Below are 24,049 nucleotides of genomic sequence, written 5' to 3'. Positions count from 1 at the left end.
CTTTACACTGTATGTTCACATGCGTGTAAAATATTTTAAAAGTGTCTCATTGTAGAAGGGTAAAAATACTATACATTTTCAAACAGCATAATGTGTTATGTCTTTAAATATATAATCTGCCAGTCCTTTTAAAGAGTTTATTATCCTGCGTTGACCATTTATAAAATCACAATATTAAAATAATTGATTTATTAATGTTAGTTTTTGTATACATTTAAGTATATTATTGAATATGTATTATTGTTAGCGTCCCTTTCACATTGCAGACATATAGGTGTACGGCATTTTTACAAAAAGGTATTAGGTTTAAATAAAGCTTTAACGGCCGAGTAAGAGTTTAGTGCCAGTATACAACAGTAACTTGCAGACAAACCAGTATTAGATAGAAATGCTATTATGAAATCATGAATACAATTTTAAATCCAGTTGTATAAAACAATTCATCCTAGTAAAAAACTATTACCTTAAAGCAATTTAGGAATGGGCTAAAACCTTAACAAATAAATGAGACCAATCGAAAACTATAACATAACAAATAAATCAGTATTTGAAAATACCCTCACTTCGTTAAATCAAAGTATAGATTTTGTCAGCTGAGCCTGTTTTTGTCTCATTGATATTGAAATGTGAGCAAGTGGGTCTCTATGTTTTGACCATGTGTTGCAATACAAAGTAAGGGGGGCTGTCCTTAAGCAACTCTTGAGCAAAGCATAGGACATAAACCATTGGTTGTCATCATAAACCATATAAGACAGACATGTTTTGCAAGTCCACATCCAATCCACTACCGCTTCACACTAAGATGGGACACTCTTTTTCCAACTTATTAGGACAGATCAAAACAAAGCAGAGAATCTTTTTAACAGTATGACCACTGATTAAATGGCAGCTTTTTAGGAATATATTCTGGTTTAAATGATAAGCTGTTACTCTAAATTCAGTTTAGTTTTTAGATTTCTTTGCTAAGTTAAAAGTCCAGTTTCGGAAATTCTGATGTGCTCTTGCACCTATTTGTAGGGCTGCTATAAATAGGCCCCTGCTGGCAACACATGCGTGTCTATGATAGGCAGTTACAGAGACTTTCTTCACAGACTCTGGCTCTAAAGCAACACTGACAACATCTCAGTGGTAAGTTGGAAGATTTACCAGGTTTTAAGAAGGCAGAGAAACACCTTAATTATATTCCTAACACGTACAAGTGTATAACTTGTCTAAGGTTTGTGCTTGACCACTAACAGCCTTTTCACAACCTGATAGCTGACCCTATTTATAACTTGCTCCAATGTAAGTACTTTGCTTGGTTAGAAAGAAAGAGCATTGAGTCTCTGCGTTTTATACAAGCAAATAACCCAGTGTATCTTATACTTTGTTTGATTGACTTACAGGTTTTGTTATCATTCTGAAGCATTTCTTTTTTCTTCCCCAGGGGCTTTTACATGGATAACACTATTAAATTTGAGCTTTGAACCTTGAACAAGCTTTGGACGTGACCACGGAGTAGTTTTATACTGTGGGTAATAAATTTATATCGGATTTTACATTTTTTGTGAATTGCTTCAGTGGACGATGACTTCCAGAAGGCCAATGACTCGCACTTATTCTGGCAATGGGAGGACAAGCAGCTTCAATGAGGAGGACAGCAGCTCTTCCAATGGCCGCTCAGAAAGCCGCAATACTTACCTCTCGAATGTTAGGCCTGAAAACAGGTAAACAACCTTATCTATAATCTATGTATATGCAAATCATGTAAGTCTTTGTTTCTTTTGAAGCAGATTTGAAAAAAACAGGTTTACATTGCATGGTGGTCAAGAAAGGGCATCTGGGTCAGGCAGATTAAGTAACAATCACAAAACATGACCAGAAATGTCTCTTTATACCTACATTAATTTACCTGGAAAGAGTAAATGATACACATCAGTGGATCACATTGTGGGTCACAAATCACATTTATCGATCGTGATAATCGGGTTTCTGTTCCTGATCATCAAAAAACAAGAATAAGAATGTGCTCCTTTTATCAAAGAGGGGGGCAGTTATTAGACTATTTTATGTAGGTGGGTTCCGTATACGCAGATCTTAATTAATCATTGACGTCCCTTCATTTGCCTCCTCTCTGAATAGCTATTCAAGGTATTCTCACTACAGGCCAACGAGGTAATCCATACTTTTAAAACATTCCTCCCAACTAACATCTTAACCACAAAACTGGTTTACCCTAAATTAAACCTACCAACGTTTGAACTGAAATGTAAGTGTCCAGTTTGTCTCGTGTTCAGTTCAGTTTTAGTGATGAACATCGGTTTTAGTGTTGGATTGACACCTTTGTTTTGCTTGACATCTCACAATCCCCCAGTTATCTCCTCTTCCACACTACCAGAAATTTCCATTAACAACCTTGTCCTCTTAATTGAGCAAGTAAATTTGAATGTACTGCACAGAGGTGAAGAGGTCACTGAAATGATACTCAAGTGTTAAAACTGTTTACTATTTGAAAGCAAGAAATTGACTCTCTAATGCAATAGCGTTTGCTTCCAGGAGCACGTTGTGCAGCGTCATGGCTCAGCTGACCGAGGACATACAGCCTTGCTTTGAGACCACCTTGAAATCAAAGGCAGTGTCAGAAAACTGTAATGTGAAGTTCACCTGTGTGGTATCAGGTAGGTCTGCACTTAATAGCCTTTTTCATTTGTATGTCTTGCTTGTTCTTTTTTAGAGTAAATGAAACTGTTTAGATTGTTGTGGTGTAAAGAGACAGGATGTGACTAATCTGAAAACAAGATTTTACTTGGAAGGCATCAGAATGAACTGCTCCATAAAAACGCATCAGGCCGGATAATATTCAAACTGTTTTTTCCAGGATGTTGTGTTATAGACTGCAGGCAGATTGGATGGGTGGGCCCATCCAACAGCAGTAGCTGTTCCTGTGGGACACATCCTAAAAATGATGCAACAGCCTAAAACACATGCCAATGCTTTTAAACAGTAATAAAAAGGGTATTTAGTGCAAACTGTCTCTTAGGACATGTTCCCAGTGTAACAAATGTTCATAGTGCTTTCATAGTGCTTTGTGGCAAAGTGTTTCGGAGTGGATTGTTTATAACCCAGAGGCAATCAGTTCATTAAAGTCTATCTATGTTTTCAGGTTACCCAGCTCCAGAACTGAAATGGTATAAAGATGATATGGAAATGGACCGATACTGCGGACTCCCAAAATATGAAATTCGTCGTAATGGAAAAACCCATACCCTCCATATTTACAAGTATGTTATACAACTTTGTTAGAATAATATAAATGATTAGAAATGTATATTTGTTTGTTTGATTTATTTGTTGTTGTTGTCGTAAATGTCATAACGCTGCTAGAGTACCTACAATGTGAGAAATGACTATGTGTAATAAGTGTTTTTGTTTTCAGCTGCACATTGGATGATGCAGCCATCTATCAGGTTTCAGCCAGCAATAGCAAAGGTATTGTCTCCTGCTCGGGAGTTTTGGAAGTTGGCACTATGAATGAGTACAAGATTCACCAGAGGTTCTTTGCCAAGCTGAAGCAGAAAGCAGAGAAGAAGAAGAACGATTTGGAGATCCAGTCCAAGAAGGAGGATAAAGAAAACATGCAGAAAGAGAAACCGCAGAGAAGCCCAGAACGTCCACAGAGAAAGCGGCATGTCCCACCACCAGAGGAGAGCCCAGTGGTCAAGGAGCCTGAGGCTGTGGAACAACTGGGAGCCTCTGCAGAGCCTAATGGAGTTAGTTCTGAAGACAAGGAAACAATCAAAGGCTGTGACCTTTCTCCATCCGAGAAAACCTTGGCCAAAAAGAAAATAAAGATCTCAAATGGAGTAGATGCGGGTGTTAACAGCAGTAGCAGTAGCACCAGCAGCAACAGCAGAAGTCATGTGATGGGGAATGGAGGTGAAAATTGTTATGATGGCGGAATCAGTTTGGCACAATTTCTGGCAGAGACTCTCCAGTCCCAGGCTGCTGAGGAGAAACTCAACTCACCTAGAGGGGAGAAACATAAAGAGATGGATATTCCTATTGTAAATGCCAGTAAAGAGAAAGAGCAAGAGCAAGAGAGGATACGAAAAGAGAGAGAAGAAAAAGAAAAAGCACTAGAGGAAGAGTATGAGAGAGAGAAAAGGAGAGGAAATGAATTGGCCACAGAGAGAGAGAAGGGAAGGGAAAGGTTGTTGGTGATGTCGCACACAGTACCTACCACAAAACATGGTTCAGAAGTCAAACATCACAGCAAGGATCATAAGGATCACGACCACCACCACATCCAGGCTTCCATCTCCTCTATGCTCCACACAGTCAAAGACTTCTTCTTTGGTAAGAGTAAGAAGGATTCTCATGATCACGTTGAGGAGAGAGAGTTTGACCACTCGCATGCCTCAACGCTGCCTCCACAACCGCAAACACCACCATCATTCCGGCTGCAATCAGAGCATAAACAAGAGTGCAAGCCCCTCATAGAAGATGTTGTGCCTATGGAAATGGATAAACCAAAGGAGCCTTCAGAAACAATGGATATAGAGCAGCAGTCAGCGTCACTGGAGCCACATGAACATAAGCATGATGAAAGTATTCTACACACAGACATGCCACCAGCTCATATATTGTCACCTGAGAATGTAGAGGAGTCTACTGGGCTGAGCGCCAAGGAGGCTGATGATACTGTGGCAGCTATGGAGGTGTCTGTGGGCCCAGAGAGCAGCAGTCCAGGTGAAGAAATTTCATTGTCTGGGCTTCAAGTTCTCACTGAGGTACGTACAGTCGTCTTGCAGGGCAGCTGGCTGCACCCTTGAGAGTTATATATAGACTGCATTTGTGTGACAAGATAGTACAAGATGAGGTACTTCAGGGTTAAAGCCTGAACTATGTCAACTTTGGCACAGTTTAGGCTTTGAACTGCTGCTGGTTGTAAGTGTGGTAGATAAGAAACAACTCATAGTGGGGTAGTGTGGAACAGTCACACAATACAACCACTTTTAAACATACAGTATAATATCCGGAATCAGCGACTGGTGGAGTGAGTCAGCCATGTTGAGATGAGATTGTGGTTTCACTGCATTGATATCACTCAAGAGTGCAAGACAGTGTGGGAGGATGGGGCAACTTGCACCTAATAGAGGTGGGGGGTGGGGGATGTTTTGTTTCACACTGCACACTGTAAAATAGGATGGAGAATAACTCAGATGTTGGCTATGATGAGTGGGACAACAGCGCGTCAGAGATCATGATGAAACCTGAATATCAGAGGCAGCTCTCACGTTACATACAGGGCTTTGCATGTCAGAGGGCCGTGTGGTATGTATGAGCGGGAGTAGAGTGAGTTCTACCGCAGGTCTGAGCATGAAAGGAGGGCCTTGTCACATTGGACACATTCCTCCCCCCTGCCACCCCACAATCTCTTAAAATAAACCGCTTCCTCATCTAGTCTAGAGAAGAGGGAAGAAGGTAGTACTTCTGTCAACTTAGAGTTCAGTTTGAAGAATTGTTTCATGTCTGTCGTGTGTGGGGTATTAGGATTAACGGGCTGTACAGTAAGCGCCCATACATTAACAATAATGTTAGGATGCACTGATTTAGTTCAGTTTGATCATGTGACTGTGAGACTGAATTTTTTTAATGGATTTCTTTTATGTCTTTCTTTGAAGTATTAATTTGAACTGAAACTCTTTTAAAATAAGAAGAATTTGTCTCTGTTGGTGCCGGAGTGACATTTGTTTGTGTGAGTTTTATAATAGTTTATGAAAATAATTTAGACATATGGCCATTTTAAATTGAAAGCCAACTAATGGCTAAATGTTAGACACACTTCAAAAATCCAATGTAAACTTGAAGTCGTAGACATATGGTTTTAGTTGCACATATCAAAAATCACTAAAATTTTACAGTTATTAGAAGGTTATTCCTGTTTCTGCACATTTTGTTCAATTTGCCTGTTTCTATAACTATAAGATTCTATAACTTATGAAATCCAAATATATTATGCAATTGTTTTGTTCGGTGAAATGCACACAGCATATGTATTGAATTCTGTGACATGTGGAAAAGGGAACTGCTATGTTTAAACATAGCACCTGCAGATGAATTGTAAATCCATAATGTGGAACTACATTTGTACCTTTGTTATGGTGATGTGATAATGTGAGACTTGCTGGATGACTAGTTGGAGGATGTCAGACCTTTTAATTGAATAATGTTTTCTCACGTGAGTGTGACACCTATAGCACGAAGGTGTACTGATGACCACAGCTTCATTTTTAGACTAAATGTGATATCAGTTCCCTTCCATCGAAAGCAGCAACTTCTTTTTTTCTTGGCAGTCCCTGCTGGCCGAACACGTAGTCACGAGGGCGCCATGTGCATTCATTAGTCTTCATTATAAAGTGTAATGGTGTGAACTGAAAAACAGGGAGAGATGGGGGGAAACCCAACAACACTTATACTTACTTATATGTAGCTTGAAGCTTTACTTATACTTTACGTATACTCAAATGTAATTTTTTTTCAGGAATATCATAATTAAGATTTTTTATAATATCCCATTGTGTGCAGATTTATGTGAATCATACATGTTATGACTTGTTGTCAGTTGTCATTCAGTCTCACTCAGCAAGTTCTGTGAGTTTGTAAATCATGTGGGAATTCCCCTGTCTGTGTTTCAACATAAGAGGCACAGATTAGAGTACACTTAAAAGACACTTAAAAGATTAGAGTACAGTTAAACTCAGTTTAACTGTTTGCATAATACATAAAAGTTAGTACAAAATAGATATTAGTTAGAAAATGTTAAACTAAGAAAAAAAAATAAACCCTGTTTGTTAAAGTTTAGGGTTTTTTAAACATTTTATTGGACTCTTGCATGTGTAAACACTTGGTTTCAGCTACCTTGCACATGACATGAAGTAAAGCAGTTGCTGAAATTAGCTGACAGATCATAAAACACAAGAATATATTGACTCACTGTAGTTGTTCTGCATATTTTCTGAACTATTTATTGTCTGCCAACAACTAGTAACTGATCAACTTTGTTCACAGCTCTTCCTTTCTTTCCGGGATAAAACACTGCTTTGCAATGTCACATTTGTCATATTCTGTCAGTGTTCATGCTTCTGTTGATTTATGGTAGAAAAACATGTCTAAAAATGTAACACACTGTCAAAGGTCACTGCAGTAGGTTTGCTGTAACAAGCTTCTTAAAAATACTTTACATTTTCAACATGACACTGAATGTTTTTTCCACTAGGTTGTACTATATGGTCTCTTTACTACTAACAAATATTTTTGCATGGCTAAGAATCAAAACCAGCAGTGTAAGGTGTGTGGGTTTTATGGACTTTATTGAGAAAGACAAACACTGCAAGGAAGTACTAAAATGCTTTATTTGTTTACTTTCCATTAGGCTGAATCTCAGGTAGACTCAGTTATCACAGAAGTTTCCACATGCCAGCAAGAGCCAGATTGTCTGGTAGTTTATCACCATGCTGCAAGAGATGAGTCTTTACCCAGAGAAGATATATCTGTCTTACCACAGACCCAACCCCCTTGTGAAGGGGAATCCTCCCCCACACCCACCCTCACTAGTTTGGAAGAAAGCTGGACTCCCCCCCACAGTGTTATCTCAGACAGCCCCAGCCATGGAGAAGCACCCACTGGAACTTTGCGAGATGAGGCGATAAGTGTTGATAAGATGGACAAAGAAAGTGAACCATACACAGAGGGGGGTCGTTTGTCCAATACTTTATGTGAGGAAGAGAAAGCAGAAGTGAAATCAAACAAACAGCCGTGCTCAGATATAAACAGATCTGAAATGACTGAATTAACAACATCTTCACTGGAAGAGAGAATAGAGCCATGCGAATCTACAACACCAGATCAGGTGCTTGCATCTCTGTCTGCTGTAGCAGCATACAGTGTAGAGAGATGTAACGAAAAAGAAGAGACTGAAAGTACTTCACTGATTCAGGAAATGAATGTAGGATTTCCGCCTACTGCAGCCCCACAGAGTTTGGAGATGGGTGACCTAAAAATACAGCAAGAATGCAGTTCTTCTATAGTAGAGGAAAGCACAGTCCACAATGTCAGCGCACTGGAGAATTCAAACTCAGGTTTTAGAGATAGTGAAGACAGAATTGAATTGCAAGATTTAGAAGAAGTGAACTCATGCAACAATCTAAAAGCGCAAGAGCCAGACATTTTAGAAGTTGAGGGCACTGAAGCAAGGAATGAGAGCATACAGTTTGAAGAGGAGACAGAAAAGATAAATCCAGTGAAAGAAGAGGAGTTTGATGAATCAAACGGCCTTTCAGTGACACAAAACAAGGAAGGTAATGCTAATGTTTTGGAGGAACACAGTAATGCTCCACATCAGGACAGCAGTGAGAGACAACAGGGTTGGCCCTCAGAGAATATTCCACAAATCCAAATATCTACTATTGAAGACACCCCAGATATTGAACCAACTGTACCAGATTTGAACCCAAAAGAACATTTTGTAATCCCAAAAATTGAAATAATGGAGCCTGAGCTAAAAGAACACACTGTGCCACTAAGTATTTTGGCACTAAACAAGCAAAAATCAGAGTCTGCTATTTTGCAAAAACATGATGCAACTCATGTGTCAGCAGTAATAATCCAACAACAGAGCATGAGTGATTCTTCAAGTTTGTTGCCCACACAGAAAGGTATGCAGAATGATTATAACCTCTTACCAACAGAGAAAACAAAGGAAGTTGCGCAATTAGATGATGAGACAGAAATGTTTGAGCGAGAGCAGCCATTTCCTAAAAGCAGTAAACAGCTCCCTCAGATGGACTTTGTATCAATTCCTGTGATAAATGTTTTGTGCACTGATGACAAGGAGGACGATGCAAGTGCAAACAGCCACATTTCAGATACGCCACAGTCTTTTGAAACTCCAACTGTGCCTTTGTTTGTGGTGCCACCGATATCTGTCACTTGTCACGAAAGTGATTCTGCACTTAGTCTGTCCTCTCACAGTGAGTCAACAGAAACAGAAACTTCAGCCAAGCAAAGGGGAACAAGGCATGATGATGACAAGAAAAAAGAAGAAATTACAGAAAAGAGTGTAAAAGAGAACAGTCTCTCAATGCTATATGAAGCTCTAACACCAAACGTTGGTAACAATGTGCCATCATCCAGTAAAACAACAGAAGACAACATTGTCCCTGAAATCTTGAAAACAAAACCCCTTAAAGAGGCCAAAACAGAGAGTTCTGTCTCTCTTGAGGAGCACCAAAGAAACAGATCGTCTGTCGAGAGACTGTCCTCTAAACCCCCAACACATCCATCATTGAGTCCAGCCAGTCTCCGGAAATTCATGTCCAAAGCTCCTCCAGACTCAGACAATGAGGCTGTGACGGCTATCCCTGTAATCACTGTGGGTGACCGCCAGAGTGACAAAGCAGACGAAGATCTGAGTGGAGGCTCAACACCAACATCATCCCTCTCCTGTGAAAGCAGTCCCCGGCTGAAACGCAGAGACAGTCTGTCCCTCATACGCTCTGCCACACCTGAGGAGTTGGCCTCCGGAGCGCGGCGCAAAATCTTCATCCCAAAACCTAAAGAAGATGGAGAGGGAGCAGTGGTTGGTGCGCTAGATACTCAAGTTAAGAAGGAGAGCCCCTACATGTCACCCAGCCAGGCTCGCAGAGCAGCATTACTACAAGCTTCCACAGGACAAAATACTCCACCAATGGAGAGGCGCTCTCCGCTCCTGAGCCGCAGAAAGGTCACCTTGGAGGTGCCAAAAGTCGTGGAGGAGACTCCCACAGAAGAGCCAGTCAGCAACAAACAAGAGGAGAAACCTGCTGAAAAGAAGCTAGACCCTTTGAAAGGTAAGAATCAATCATTCATTCCCTCAGGATTTTTTTTTATCTTGTAAAGATATTATGTTGTGGGAACAAGTTGCATGTTTCCCATTAAGGCTGTATCAATGTGTTTGTTTAAATATCACAATATCACAATAGTGGTTCTGTGAAATACTTTGCAGTTTGTCAGCAGGAGTCGAATCAGTACACCGGTGCTCGAGGAAGTTGAAACATTAGAAAGTCTCCACTCTCCAGTACAGTATATATTTACTTTGGCCCCGTGTCGGGCACCCCCTCTGTCTCTCATGTACTACCAGCTCCACAGGTCATCCGCAAAATCAGGGGAGAGCCATTCCCGGATGCCTCCGGACACCTGAAGCTCTGGTGCCAGTTCTTCAACGTGCTTAGTGACTCCACCATTAAGTGGTTCAGAGATGAGGAGGAAATACTAGAGGTGAAGAGAAGGTAAATCCCCTTCCTGTCTTACAATGTCACAAACACTACTCTAACCACCTCTAACACAAATCAACAGCAAAATCACCTGGTGTTCAGTTTGTATTAACATTATTACTTGTCACCTTTTTCACTGCTATTATTTTGAGGATTTCCACCGAGCATAAAATTGACAGGTTCCAAATATGAAACAATAATGCTACAAGGATGGACAAGATTTTTTGGGGCCTCAGAGTGCATCCCATGGCCTTGTGTCATTCTCATGTTCTCACTGCAGAGACGTTGCGCTCATGTGACTGTGAACCCCACAGCTGTGACACAGAGAGGTGAATCTCTGGCTAGACACAGAAACTGTAACCTGACACAATATTTTTCCCATCTCCAGGGGGCATTAAAAGTCTATATATGTGCTATTGACTGCTGTGTCAGCAGACTGCCACACAGCATGACCTTCTGCCTCACAGTGACACCTTGTGGGTTGTTGTTGAATCTTGTTGAATCTTTGAAGTTAGGTATAACTCCAATCAATCAACTTGACATATTCATGATTATGTGTTTTCCCCCTTCCTTGTCCTCAAGCGGAGGAGATGAAAGCCAAGTAGCTCTGGCTATTGTCCTAGCATCCAGCCAAGACTGTGGGGTATATGGCTGTTCGATCAATAATGAATATGGGACTGACACCACTGACTTCCTGCTCAGCGTAGACAGTAAGATACAGTATGCCTTGGAGAAAGAAAAAGTGTGAAATTTGAATCTTATATTATCAGTTGTGTTTTTATGAGTGTGTCTTTCTATTTTACAGTTCTGTCTGAGATATTATTAAGAGATGATTTGGAAGGTAAATATTTCAGTCAGCTATCATATTTTTTAATATATTGTCTGTAAATTACTGCTCATTGTAAATATCGGGTTGTTTTTTTTTCTTGGAGTTGGAGAGGAGATCGAGATGACCCCACTGCTGTTCACCAAAGGCCTGGCCAACTGTGGCACCTGGGGTGACAGGTACTTTGGCCGCATCATGACCGAGATGGCGAACATAGGGGAGGGCTGTGCTCACAAAGCCAGCAGAGTGAAGGTCATTTATGGACTGGATCCTGTCTTTGAGTCTGGAAGCGCCTGCATCATCAAAATTCAAAACCCCATTGCTTACGGGACCAAACAGGAGATGAACCTTGCAGAAAGGAATCTAGAGATTACTAAGAAAGTAAGTAGTGGATTTATTGTCTGCTATTTGGTCATTTGCTACCAATAAATCCCCAGGGATTAACTGCAGTACACTAATCTGCTCAATTAAATTCTTTGTGTTGCCAGGAATGCAAAGTCCAAAACATGATTCGAGAATACTGTAAAATCTTTGCTGCTGAAGCAAGAGCTAATGAGAACTTTGGCTTTTCACTAGAGTAAGTGCCACACTTATTACACAGTAGATCTGATAATTGATTCCTATTAAAATGTACAACACTGCTTGCCATAAACTCTTTTTTTTGTTGCCCACAGAGTGACTCCTCAGTATCTGATGTACCGGCCTGCAAACTCTGTGCCATATGCCACAGTGGAGGCTGATATTAAGGGTGTCTTTCTCAAGTATTGTATGATGGATCCTAAAGGCAGGCTAATTACACGAACCGGTACTGAGGTGGAGCAGAAATGCAGCACCTTCCAGCACTGGATCCATCAGTGGACGCACGGCAATTTGCTGGTCACTCGGCTGGAGGGTAAGACACCCTAAAGCAGTAATTTATGTATTTGTGGTATTGATCATATTACTAATCTTCTGTGATCTATTTTTGCAGGTGTTGAAATGAAGATTACAAATGTTCAAGTTGTGACCAAGTCAAAAGGGTTTGTATCTATATCAATACATGCAACTGTTATTGTTTGTTTTCTATTAGAATAGTTGGTATAAAAAGTTGTCCCTTGTTTTTTAGATACCAAGGACTAACAGAGCGTGGTTCTCCTGAAGTATTTGAACAGTTCCTGACACACCATCAGTGCAACTACTACTGTGGACTTCTTGGCCTGCAACCACTTAAGACTATGGATAGTCTGCAGCCTACCAAGATGAAGGGCTCTAGGAGCCCCCTGCTTAACCGCAAGTTGGGCTCTAACAGCCCAAAGCTGCAGCGGAAAGGACAAAGCCCTCAGATGTTAAGAAAGGCAAATTCTAGCCCAAAGGTAACTAGAAAAGTTCAGGAGACAGAGGACAATAAATCAGGTGCCAAACCCAAGCCTGCAGAAATTGTTGAAGTTCTTGAAATGAGGTAGGAAAAGAAGCTTTTTTGTGTCAAGCAAGATTTTATTACTTTTAATGGTTTAGTATTACCTGTTTCTTTCCAGTTACCAAAGCCAGCAAGGACTTGAAGAGTAAGACTATAAGAAAATGAATAGTGTGTTGACCTGTCTTGTATTGTGAACTGCCATTACAGTTACAGTACCATCAATCCTCCAGCTATTTCCTGTAGTTAAAAGGTTTATGAGACTATTTGGAGCAATGGGCACAGGGGTTTTGACCTTATATCTCATTGAAACCAAACAACAAAATCTGTGTTTTTTACTTTAACAGTATGAAAAGCAAAACTGGGCCACATTACAGGTGACATACCACTATTAAATGGTTTGAAACACTTACCTCAGAGTCTTATCAGCTCTATGAGTGGACAAACAACTCTGCAAGCAATATTTTTCAACTCAAATTCATCATCACTGAACCATACAGTTTTGCTCTTTTCTTTTAAAAAATGTCGACATTTTAGTGGTTTGATTTAACGCATTATGGAGAATAAACCCACAGCCACACAGGGGGTTGAGGTAATGTATCCATAGTAGATGCTGCATGTTCATCTGTGTTGTACAGTATGTGTGTAGGACATAAAGTTTATTTTGGAGATGTTATTTATGGTTGGCATTTGAACTGCTCACTGCTTTAGGTCAAAGATGTTTGTGTGCACTTTGTTTTTGGCATTACTTTTGAGTTGTTTTTGAGCTCTTTGTATCTGTTGTGTCTGTGTCTTTAATCAGTCCTCTTACAGTATTTTAGAATATATGCTGTTGAATGATATTGTCAAAGCAATGAGCACTAAGGGGTTTACCAGTAAACTCTTTAACTATGGTATGCTCACACCCATTGACATGCAAACACATGAGTGGAAAGGAAAGCTGCTAATTGAGTTCCAGATAGTTATTTTTACCTGACCTATGTACTGTGAACAAAACACACTGAACAAAATAAACAAAAGAGCAGACTCAGAACTTTCAGAAGCCTATTGATCACTGAGAAAGGCTCCTTGCATGAACTCTGAAGTTTTATGGCAAGTCACCTTTTGCTGAAAAAGAAAGTGGTGAGTTTTGCTCGTGTGCAGTTGGTCAGAAGGAAACCATACAAATCTTAAGCATTGTCTTTTCTTTTTGTTCTATTATTATTTGTTCTTTTCTTTTTTTTAGGTTGCAAAGCCAGCATGGACTTAAGAGTAAGAATGAAAACTATCTGTTATCTCATGAGTGTGCACAGGTATTCATGGTTAAATTTTAACTGGAGTCACTTACCTTTTACAAATAATACAGAACTGACAAGAAGTCTCTCGGAAATTCTGAAATGTATTATTGGTTAATGATCAGTAAGAGTCTTCAAATGAGTCCAAATACTTCAGATGCCGTTAGTTAATTGCATGATTGTTTAACACAGAAAACCCTAATTCTATAAAAAAGATGAGGTTGAAATATTGATCAGCAGATGACAAACAAATGCTTGTATTTATGTGTACATAAAGTCAAAGGACTAAATATCTAAAGTCACGTGAAGAAAAATGTAAAATGCGTGGGTGAGTGTGCGAGTGAGTAAATGAATGACTTATTAGGAAAGAAGAATAAATGTGTGTTAACAATGTGTGCTGTTGTTGTTATGTCACATTATGTCAGCTAATTTTTAAAAAATAAATATATAAAACATTTGTGTCCAAGCATAGTTCACATTTTCATAGGTTTTTATTTTTTCATAAAGTATGACAGTATGTGTGTATAATTATCAATAACATTATGAAATGACTGAGTTACTCAATTTAATTTTAAATATTGACATTCATGAAACTGCCTGAATATTTCCTGAGGTATTTTTCTGAAGCTGTTTCCTTTTAATCCTTGGATTTAAATACAAACCAATATCTGAATTAATTTACAATATAATACATGAAAGTTACATTCATCTTTAAAACATAGTATGTATATAGACTTTACATTTTTACATGAGCTATGACAAAAATGTAAAAACAAGACAAATTACTGTAAGTACAGCATAAAAACAGAAAACTGCAGCATGTATGTTTCTCCTCTACTTACAAACGTCCAAAGCAGAGAGATCACAACACTGACAGCATTTAGAGAAAAACACAGTGGCATTTGCTACTGTGCTCCACAGTCCTTCAAATGAGATGGTGCCATTGTTTACAGTGCTGCAAAAGAATCAATTTGAGATGTAAGTCCAAAAACCCCATATCAGATACTGCCTAAGTGAACAGAGTAGTAGGTCAATTCAAGAATCAAATAACACTGTGAGTCACTGATGTTTTCCCTAACATTTTAAGCCACCCACCAAAAAATATCTTTATAATTCAAATGTGCATGCTTACTTTTTAAAGAGGTCTTCACAGCAATATTGTATATTTTCATCTGTGGCATTGAAGGCAGATGCCTTGAACAGCTCCACACAGTTAGGTAGAGGAACATAGAGAATCCCTGAGAAATAAAAGTGAAAAAGCAACTCAGGTACAGTACAACAGGAAACAAGCTAAAGTGCTCTTCCAGTTTAATTCAAAAGCTCTTACCTGCAATGCAAGCGTTGACTAGAGATACACATGTCCCAGTGAGCATAGCTCTCAGTACCAGAGATGAGATATCACCTCTTCTGGATGGGCATATAGAGGCTTTGAGAAAAAGAAAATATAATACTCTGTGTCAGATGTCATTGGTGAGAGAGAATCCTGGGGCAGAACTAAACATGGCTATGGGATGATAAAATACTCACAAAGGCCTCCAATCACAATACCCAGTGAGCTGAAGTTGGCAAACCCACAAAGTGCATAAGTGGTGATTATTTCTGATCGGATCTGAAACAGAAAAAAACAAGTCATGTAAAATTGTTTCCCTTTAATTTCATTTACTGTGCAGTGCTCACAAAATACTCCCAAATTCATGCTTGCAGCACACCCACAGTGACAATATTCAAACTCCAGTTTACTCACAGATATTGATTCTTCAATTCCACTGAGTCTGTTTTCCTTCAGTTCAGATAATTTCTCATAAGCCACAAACTCGTTGAGGAAGAGCTTTGTGCCAATTAGTTTAGCCACAATGAAACTTTCGTCATATGGTACTCCCATCATAAAGGCCACAGGCATGAACACGTAAGAGCAAATCAGCTATGAACACAGAGAGACAGGCTTATTTGGATACTGTTAGACTCACTAAATTTACAGTACAAGCAAGCAAAATCTGTGAAATGCGTGCATTAATAAATAGATGCATGTCTGAATAATTAGTTAAATTTTGAACTATCATAACAAAATACATAATTAAAACAAAATAAATATTATTTATGTAAATGTTTATTATAGATCTATTATTTTTATTTTTATTTTATTTTTTTGACAGGGATTGTCATTTTATTAGCTTTTTTATTATTTGACCACCATGTTTGGATAACCCTCTTTAATCTTACGTTTGTGCAAAATGAATACAATAAAACAAAAATGCTAATTCTCAAAGGTCACATTTAAGCTATCAGTCTTTTGTTCAAATTTACCTGAAATGTGATTTCAGGATATCCCACCATACTTCCAAGCCAACTCAAAGCGTTATTTATGAACCCGAGGATGGCAAGAAAGGCTATCAAATTTGCTGCGATGTTAGCAACAAGACCTATTGAAGCAGATGCTCCACTGCTAGCAGCCTCCAGAATGTTCTGTTCATCTCTAGGGAGTTAAAAAAGTATTTTCATTGAAAAAAAAGTTGAAAAATCATGAAAGGGAAGATAATAAATGAAGGGACAGATATACATACCCACAAGACACTTTAACATTCTTCTCTGACTTGAAGGGACTCTCCTCTGTCTCTGGGTAAGAGAGTTTGGAGATGGCCAAGGCACAAGGTGCAGCCATCACAGAGGCTGATATCAAGGAAGATGGATCAATCTGCAAAATACAATGAGATGCCATTTAATTCAAGGCACTGTGGTGGAGTTACTGCAATAATCAGCAACAGATACAGTATGTAATATTGTGCATGATTTTAAGAATTTCTTATTGTTTAAACAATACAATTAACTAAACAAAACCATCACCAAATGAATATTGCAGTTTTACTAAATAAAATCATTTTGCTTTAAAACTAATTATCAGGTTACAGTGTTTTTTTTATATGTTGCTGGTAACAATTGGTTAGGCCAACATGTTTATTTTGTGGCCGTAACATACAGTTATCATGTATGTGCAGCTTTTTTCTGAGATAAAATAACATTATTCAAAATTACAGTTAAAACACAACATTAATGTTAGAGTCATACCTACCTAAACCAGCATCTTTCTTGTCTAGCAGCTTTATAAAGATGTTTTTTGACTGCTTGTCAGCAGAAGAGGTGACTAACCCCTAGTTAGAGACTAGCTGTTATTCAGTGACCTTCAAAACTGTTGGTACAGTGTCAGGAAAAGCAATCTAGATGCCAAGAATATCAAATCAGAGTATCAAATCTAGTTAATCATCAGCTATCAGACAAACATGGTATCTGTTTCCATTGCTACAAAACTCAGAAGAATGTGAGTGTCATCTTTGATAGCTATCAAAATCCTGAAGCACACTAAATTGGCTTTTTCACAACTGTGAACACTCATTTGTGTTTACACTTGTTTTGATAACTGTATTGCACCTTCTTAAGAACCGTATCAAACATCTACAACTGGTTCAAAGTACTGCAGCCAGTCTCTTCATCAACATAAAATCACATCACCCTTAAACTAAAACCTCTCCACTGGCTGCCTGCTATAGAATTGATTTTAAAGTGCTTTTTATTATTTTCAAATATTACACTGCCTCAGTCCAGATTAAGTCACTGACCTCCTCACAGTTAATGTTCCTAACAAATCACTGATTTGCACTGATACTCTCACTCCCTCCTGGCCCCAGACTCTGGAACAGTCTCCCTACATTGTCTAACTTTTAAAAGAAAACATAAACCCGCTTTTACCTACTTTAACAACCACAATATTGATTGTTATTGTTGTTATTTGTCTTTTTAAGTGTGTTTTCTTTTCTAAAGTGGAATTCTATAATAATTTCCTTTACAGCACTTAAAGTACCAGCAGAGCTAAGCACAAATCTACTGACATGTTTTTAATTGGTCAAAGTATAAGGCCACAGTGCACGTTTCATCTTTTTTAGTTATTAGGTCACAAGTAGTTGGGTTTTTGTTTTGTGTTTTCAAGGAAAACACCTTTTGAACATACTAGGATTTCAGATTTTCATCATTTTTGACATGCAGCAAAATTATAATCTCATAATTGCTTTTTCTTGGTCCAGTATTGCCATTGTGCAGACCCAAGAGTTATTAGTATTTCTTTGGGATAAAATGTCAAAAACTAAAGGGTTATATGGTACCACTGGATATAAAACAACTTCGATTTTCAATATTGTGCTTCGCTTTGATCTGGTGTAAATCCGATATTTAATGTGTCAAATACATTGTTGTGATTTTCTCTGTTTTAAAAGAAAAACAACCTTGGCTACCAATTAAAGCCTGCTAAATATGTGAAATTCAAATTTATTTTGTCATGTGTAGCCACAGCAAATGTTGTATATCTACTGTTACTAGTTGTTGGTCAATAATGGGTTAAGCAGAATCTATTGCACCTTTTTATATGACATGTGTGATAGAACAATCTAGTTTTAGTAGCATTGTATGGATTATGTGGTGGTATGAAAACAGCTTAATCTCACCCCAAATGAGATGAATGCCCCCATGACACTGCCTGCAATTGTGGCAAATCCACCAGTCAAAACAGCATGGATCTCAGATTTGGTCATGTCTTTCAAATACGGGCGAATCAGCAGCGGAGCCTCAGTCTGATGCACAGAAAACATAGAGCAAAAGTAAATAAGTGTAGTGTTCTTTTTTTTTTTTTTTTTTACAGCAGTTAGTATTAGAGGTTATGTATTTAAAAATGTAAGTACTGTAGCTCATTAAATTTAATAATGTAGAACCAGTAGTAATGTCAAAGAAAAGAAAGAGTTGCAAAGACATGAAGCCTTGCCCAGACATACCTGTCCAACAAATATATTGCCTGCCACACTCAAGGTCTCTGTGGGAGAGGTTCCCATCGTTATCTGCATAACCCATGAGATCTGCATGGACAAAAACACATGGCTCTTGGTCGCAGCTTGTCACTGCAGTGGAGTAAGCAATACACACATACAGACCTACAGGAACCTATGATGTTGTAAGGTACAAGTTTTAACCTTTCTCTACCTTCAGAATGAGCCACTGCATAATCCCCAAAAAGTAAAGAATCGACATCACGCTGCTGAAAAACACAACAATGGGCAAAGCCTGAGGAAGAAATCAAAACTGAAGTTAAACACATTCAATTTTAATAACTTATAATCTTGGTTAAGTGCCCACATTTAAGAACAAATACATCCATTCATCCACTTACTTGAAAGGCAAAAATGTCTGCTATCAGATCCCCAAAAACAAATCTTGACCCTTCTTTGGTATAGTCCAGGAATATCTGTAATTATAGGACAAAGAGGAAGCATAACCAATGTTATATTATTTTTAAATGATTATTGGTTTCTGTATTCCATAAATGTATGACATTTACAAATGTATTTGTACCAGGAAGCCATTGAACTAAAGCTTTATAATACTTGACATTAAAAAGTTATTAACAGACAAAATGCACGTGCACACATTCTGCAATAACTCAACCCTTGGATGAAGGTGAACAGCATAATAAAGTGGCTCTAAAGATAAGCATGTATGATTCACTCGGTTAAAGAATATTGTGCCCTGGTAGATAAGAAACACTGTGTGCCATTTAAAGTCTGTTGTGCAAATGAAGAGCTTCAGGATGATTGGTTAAAAGTGATGGATCACACATTTCACAGCAATTTGCAATAAAGATTCTTAAAAAATAATTGATTTTATAATGAACAAATAAGTATTAAATGTTATGTCTAAGCTTGTGTAAATATCATCGCAGTGTATCACATAATTCAATATACTCAGGTCACACACATTCCTAACTGCTGCTATTTATTATTCATCTATCTATTATAACATCCAAGTGTAATACCTGCACTTGTTCTCCGAGCCATTTGAAAGCTATGAGTCCAGGTTCTGTTCTCATAACAAAAAGGCCAATACAGAACTGCATCCCAAGACCCCAAAACACAGGTCTCCATGATACCTAAAAGTGTGTTTAAAAATGAAAATAGTTAGACTATCAGGGAGTCTCCATAAAGGCGTATGTTATTGCAGGGAAGCACTTCTGCTAAACCTTAAGATGATAGGGGCACAAGGCCACATGATATGCAAAGTCTCAGCAAAACAGACCAGAGATAACTTGTGAGATAATGACCAAGCATGTTTCAAAACCACTGTCAATATTCATCATGGGAGATGAGTCAGTTGTTAAAGTGCAAAACTCACCGCTGTCCTGTGTGCTGACAAGAGGAATATAAGCACGATGAACATGCACACACCTCCAAATGAGATAAGCTGCTCAGGACGCTTGCTTGTGTCCAAGGCAAGCCACACCACAAACAAGGCCAAAGCCGCTAAAATGAAAACCCTAAAAACACAATAAAACACACCTTTACTCATTAACAGACTCCATTGTGTGTTATCATACTGAGGACAATGCAACTGAATGAAAGACATCCACTCACCATTTTATCCATTTCAAGTGAGATTTAAAGCATCTAACTGCCGGTCTGGAACACCGACTGATGCTTTCTCCCTTGTATTCCTTCAAAAGTTCATAGGATTTAGCAACGACAGCCAAACTGGTTAGGACTACAAGACCAGTGGCCCTCTTGAAATCCAATACACAGGCTGCAATGAAATACGCCACATAACCTACAGAACAGAAAACAGCGTTTGATTAATTGTCCATGTTCAAGTGATTATTATTGTCTTGTCAAAGTGTGCAGGACAATAAACTGCTACTGATTGTAAAATTTTAACACAACTGAACAGACTTGTAATATTACCTGCTCCAAGTATAGCCAGCACAACATATTTGAAGGTTTTTGAGTGAGCCTTGATGTAATCCTCTGTGGCATTAATCGGCTTGGAAACTTGGCTGAAGTACAGGACAAATTAGAAGTAAGTAACTGTGTACAAAATACACTTTTAAATATGTGAAATATCCTTCAGTTGAGTGAATCAAAAATATTGTCTTTTACATACTTATAGATTAAATATCAAGCAATGTGTATTTACCCCAAAGCTGTTTTTTGTGTTAAATACAATAAAAAGTTTCACAGTAGCACATAAAACAACACAGATTTTGGTTGTATGTACTTTAATTCTGCACATTTACATAGGCTATAGCCTAGCAGAAACTCAATCAAAGTTGCAGAGGCTTAATACTGTGCACCTGTTGTGATAACTGCACCCAGAATATTGTATCCCCAATAAAACATTTATTATTTTTGTCTTACAAAATGCAATCACTTGATCTGACACACCTTATGTACGATCCCAATCCTTTTTTTGTCTTTTTAGTCTGCCTTTTGACACTCCCTGTATCAGAAATGTTGTCCTCCTAAGAAAATAAAGGCATTTAATTTAAAGAAAAATAAATAGTGCCATTTTCTTTAAAAAAATTATAGCCTATGTAATACATACCTCGATTTCAAAAGCCTGGTTGTCCACGCCATTTCCGTTGGCATGGGTTATATTTTTGAGCTGAACACCGTTGGTTTCCGCTGAAAAACACAATCATTTTTCACTTCTGTGCAGCAGCCTTTGGGAAAGCAGCTTCAACTTCAACAACCAGGAATGCAAAACAAGTGACAAGCTGTGTTTCTATGTACACTGTGAGATAAAAGAACCTTAAAATAAGTCCACACAAGAGTCCTTGTGGCTTAGCTTGTAAAGAATGGCATTCAAAAATACTGCAAAACAAACAGCTTTATTCAAGAAAAAGCAGAGCTAATGGCTTACTCATTGTGCGTCCTCCTAAACCCGACTGCCAAGTGCTGTGAAAGAAACACTGCGGGAAAAAATACTGTGTCCTTTATGAAGCGTCTTATCATTAATTAACAGACAGGTTACGGAGCACTCTGATCTGCTTCAGGAAATACAGGACGTAAGCATAAGTGTGCTAATGCAACATGAATGATTTAATAGACCTTATGAAGCAACCTTTGATTGGACGTGAAGTTTACCATGTTCACCAAATCCCTTGTGCAACAGATGATAAGATGTGAATTCTTGTTGACAGATATAATAATATACATTCACTGATATGTGACAATACAGGGGAATACATAGTGGAATAATCATGAATGAGTTTATGGTGCTCCACCCATGCACCTAAGTAAGTCATAAAAAGTCATGCTTTGAGCTCTTATTTTCAAACAAGAGTTAGAGTTTCTAAAAATAGGTTTCTCAGAAGCCTGTGACTCAACAACATGATGATGAAGACTCAAAAGCACCTTTTATTTTCTAATTTTAATGTGCTAAAATAACATCATTTACTGTGTGTGCACAAAAACTATATTTAACATCTTACACATATACTTAGATTGTGGTAGATTCGATAAGTTTCCCCTTGTATCAAAATTAAAGTTACTCTATTACAGATATACATTCTGGTATATTATACTATAAGTTATAAATGCTGTTAGTCTTCCTTCACATTTTTAAACAGGCTACAGTAAATAAACTTATTTTAAACTTTAAACTTTATTTTTAAGATAAAACTAGTCATCTTGTAATTTCATAAAACATAGCACACATTATGAAAGATGATACTATAACTATGTGAAGTTATATGCTATGTGTACTACAATACACACACAGTTACTTTTGTGGATCAAAGTCAACAATGTCACATAAGAATCTCTTTAAACGATTGTTCTGAAGAATAAGTACACTGAGTATTCGCTGTAGAATCACGTTGTCTCCAAAACAGGTAGAGCTGTTATCTGGACCATTAAATATATTGCAGTGCAATTTGTACTTTACTTTCAGGGTGATGATTAGTGATTGGATATAATGGCAGCTATTTGTTCTACTTGCTGCTGTTTGATTGTGATCTTGTCAGACACACAAATAATCTGATTCCTCATAAAATGGCGTTTGTCCATGGTTCATAACACTCAATGGGGGCTCAGTCTGTCTTGATGGATACGATAAACAGCTTTCAGTTTTCAGAAAGCCTTGAAATTCATTATCAAAGGTTAATAACCTCATAACAGACGTTGTAGCTTAACATTAACTGGTTTGGTTTAATAACCCACAACATTCACTTTATATCAGATTTTTCTAAATGACTCAATTTCACAATTTATATGATATTTAGTAACAGTCAAAGCTTTGACTGACGTAACTCTCATCGTTGTAATGCGCACAATACAAAATCCCTCATTTATGCAATATTACACTGAATTTATGCAATATCTCACATTTAGCGTTGCTCCCATAACTACCTTCTTTATTCACTAACAAATTAAAATACTATACATAAAATAAATAGCCTCCTAAATTTACTTTGTTGCCTTGCTGTAAGTTGACATAGCTGTTACATCCTGTTACATCATTGCTTGTGTTAAGTTTACAGTTACTGACGCGTTTTTTTTTTATCTTATCCCAAAAGTGCTGCAGGCCTGTCTGTGAACTTAACAGGAATTTGTGTCATCACTTTACAGCCTGACTAACTGGAAAGAATGATATTGATTATTATTGCCCTCATATTTGTCTTACAGGATATCAAAAACTTTTCAAAATCAGAAACTCCCTTGGTTGTGAAACTTCCAGAGAACCTGAAATCAGGACCTGCCCCTCCTCCACAAATGAGACTAGTACTACTGGGCCGCATCAGATCACAGACACATAATGGGAATCCGGGGCAAGTTCCAGTTTAATGCCGGCCCCCTGTTTATTGTCTGTGTTTGGAAGTTTCACGTGATGGAAAGCTGGCAAATATTGTACCAGTTTAATGTATACTACCTGTAGGCCTCCATTTAGTTTCACATTACTTTATTTCATTCAAGTGAAATCGACTCGGTCAACACTGCTTGCCAGGAAATTCTCGGTGTATATATTAAAAACAAACAGTAAAACAATACCTTATCTTTGTCCTTAATACAGTGTGATTCATAGCAGATCAAGGCTGCTGACCAGATCAAACAGTGGAGTTGATATCTGGTTTACTTTATTGACATCCTGATTATAATTTGGGAGAAGGTGTAACAAAACACTATTAAGGTGCTGACTGCCACAATGGATTGGAGGACACTGAGTCTAACAAAGGGTTGTTTTGCTGTTAAGATCAGTATCCAACTCTGATTTATGACTTGATTTTTTCAAATAGCTTTATATTAAGCAGAACACAACATAATGCGTCTGAAGACCAATGACCAAATCTGCAGTGTTTCAAAATCTTAGTTTAAATTTTGACCATGCACACTATTTTACACAATCTTACTGTATTTCCCTGCATGTACACTATCAGCACCTTTAAGCCAAAGAGGCAGCC

At 38.1% G+C, this 24,049-nt stretch overlaps 2 protein-coding genes across 3 annotated transcripts; one reads left to right on the top strand and one right to left on the bottom strand.

The window, feature by feature from the left end:
- The first annotated feature begins 780 nt into the window (after positions 1-780).
- Positions 781-14,251, top strand: alpk3a (alpha-kinase 3a). Of its 2 annotated transcripts, none has more exons than XM_035664592.1 (14): positions 781-1,128; positions 1,427-1,706; positions 2,536-2,657; positions 3,143-3,260; positions 3,416-4,769; positions 7,415-9,869; positions 10,160-10,307; positions 10,875-11,002; positions 11,098-11,133; positions 11,225-11,499; positions 11,607-11,695; positions 11,793-12,010; positions 12,089-12,137; positions 12,224-14,251. In XM_035664592.1, the coding sequence occupies exons 2-14, from the start codon at positions 1,567-1,569 to the stop codon at positions 12,558-12,560; spliced, it is 5,469 nt and encodes a 1,822-aa protein (XP_035520485.1). In that variant the 5' UTR covers positions 781-1,128; positions 1,427-1,566; the 3' UTR covers positions 12,561-14,251. The 2 variants fall into 2 exon arrangements, with proteins under 2 accessions (XP_035520485.1, XP_035520484.1); XM_035664591.1 differs by having other exon boundaries at positions 11,222-11,499.
- Positions 14,252-14,877: 626 nt separating this feature from the next.
- Positions 14,878-21,544, bottom strand: slc28a1 (solute carrier family 28 member 1). The gene is made up of 17 exons (XM_035664593.1): positions 21,511-21,544; positions 21,193-21,272; positions 21,033-21,109; positions 20,553-20,644; positions 20,229-20,418; positions 19,990-20,131; positions 19,634-19,747; positions 18,992-19,066; positions 18,805-18,885; positions 18,600-18,680; positions 18,276-18,401; positions 16,347-16,477; positions 16,090-16,258; positions 15,530-15,706; positions 15,313-15,394; positions 15,113-15,211; positions 14,878-15,023 (listed from the first exon to the last, which is right to left on the bottom strand). Exons 1-17 carry the CDS (start codon positions 21,512-21,514, stop codon positions 14,914-14,916), a joined length of 1,830 nt encoding a protein of 609 aa, XP_035520486.1. The 5' UTR covers positions 21,515-21,544; the 3' UTR covers positions 14,878-14,913.
- Positions 21,545-24,049: the final 2,505 nt, after the last annotated feature.

Source organism: Morone saxatilis, unplaced genomic scaffold (assembly GCF_004916995.1).
Source record: "Morone saxatilis isolate NCDOM2014 unplaced genomic scaffold, NCSU_SB_2.0 Contig2, whole genome shotgun sequence".
NCBI lineage: Eukaryota > Metazoa > Chordata > Actinopteri > Moronidae > Morone > Morone saxatilis.
This window is presented reverse-complemented; position numbering and strand designations above follow the sequence as displayed.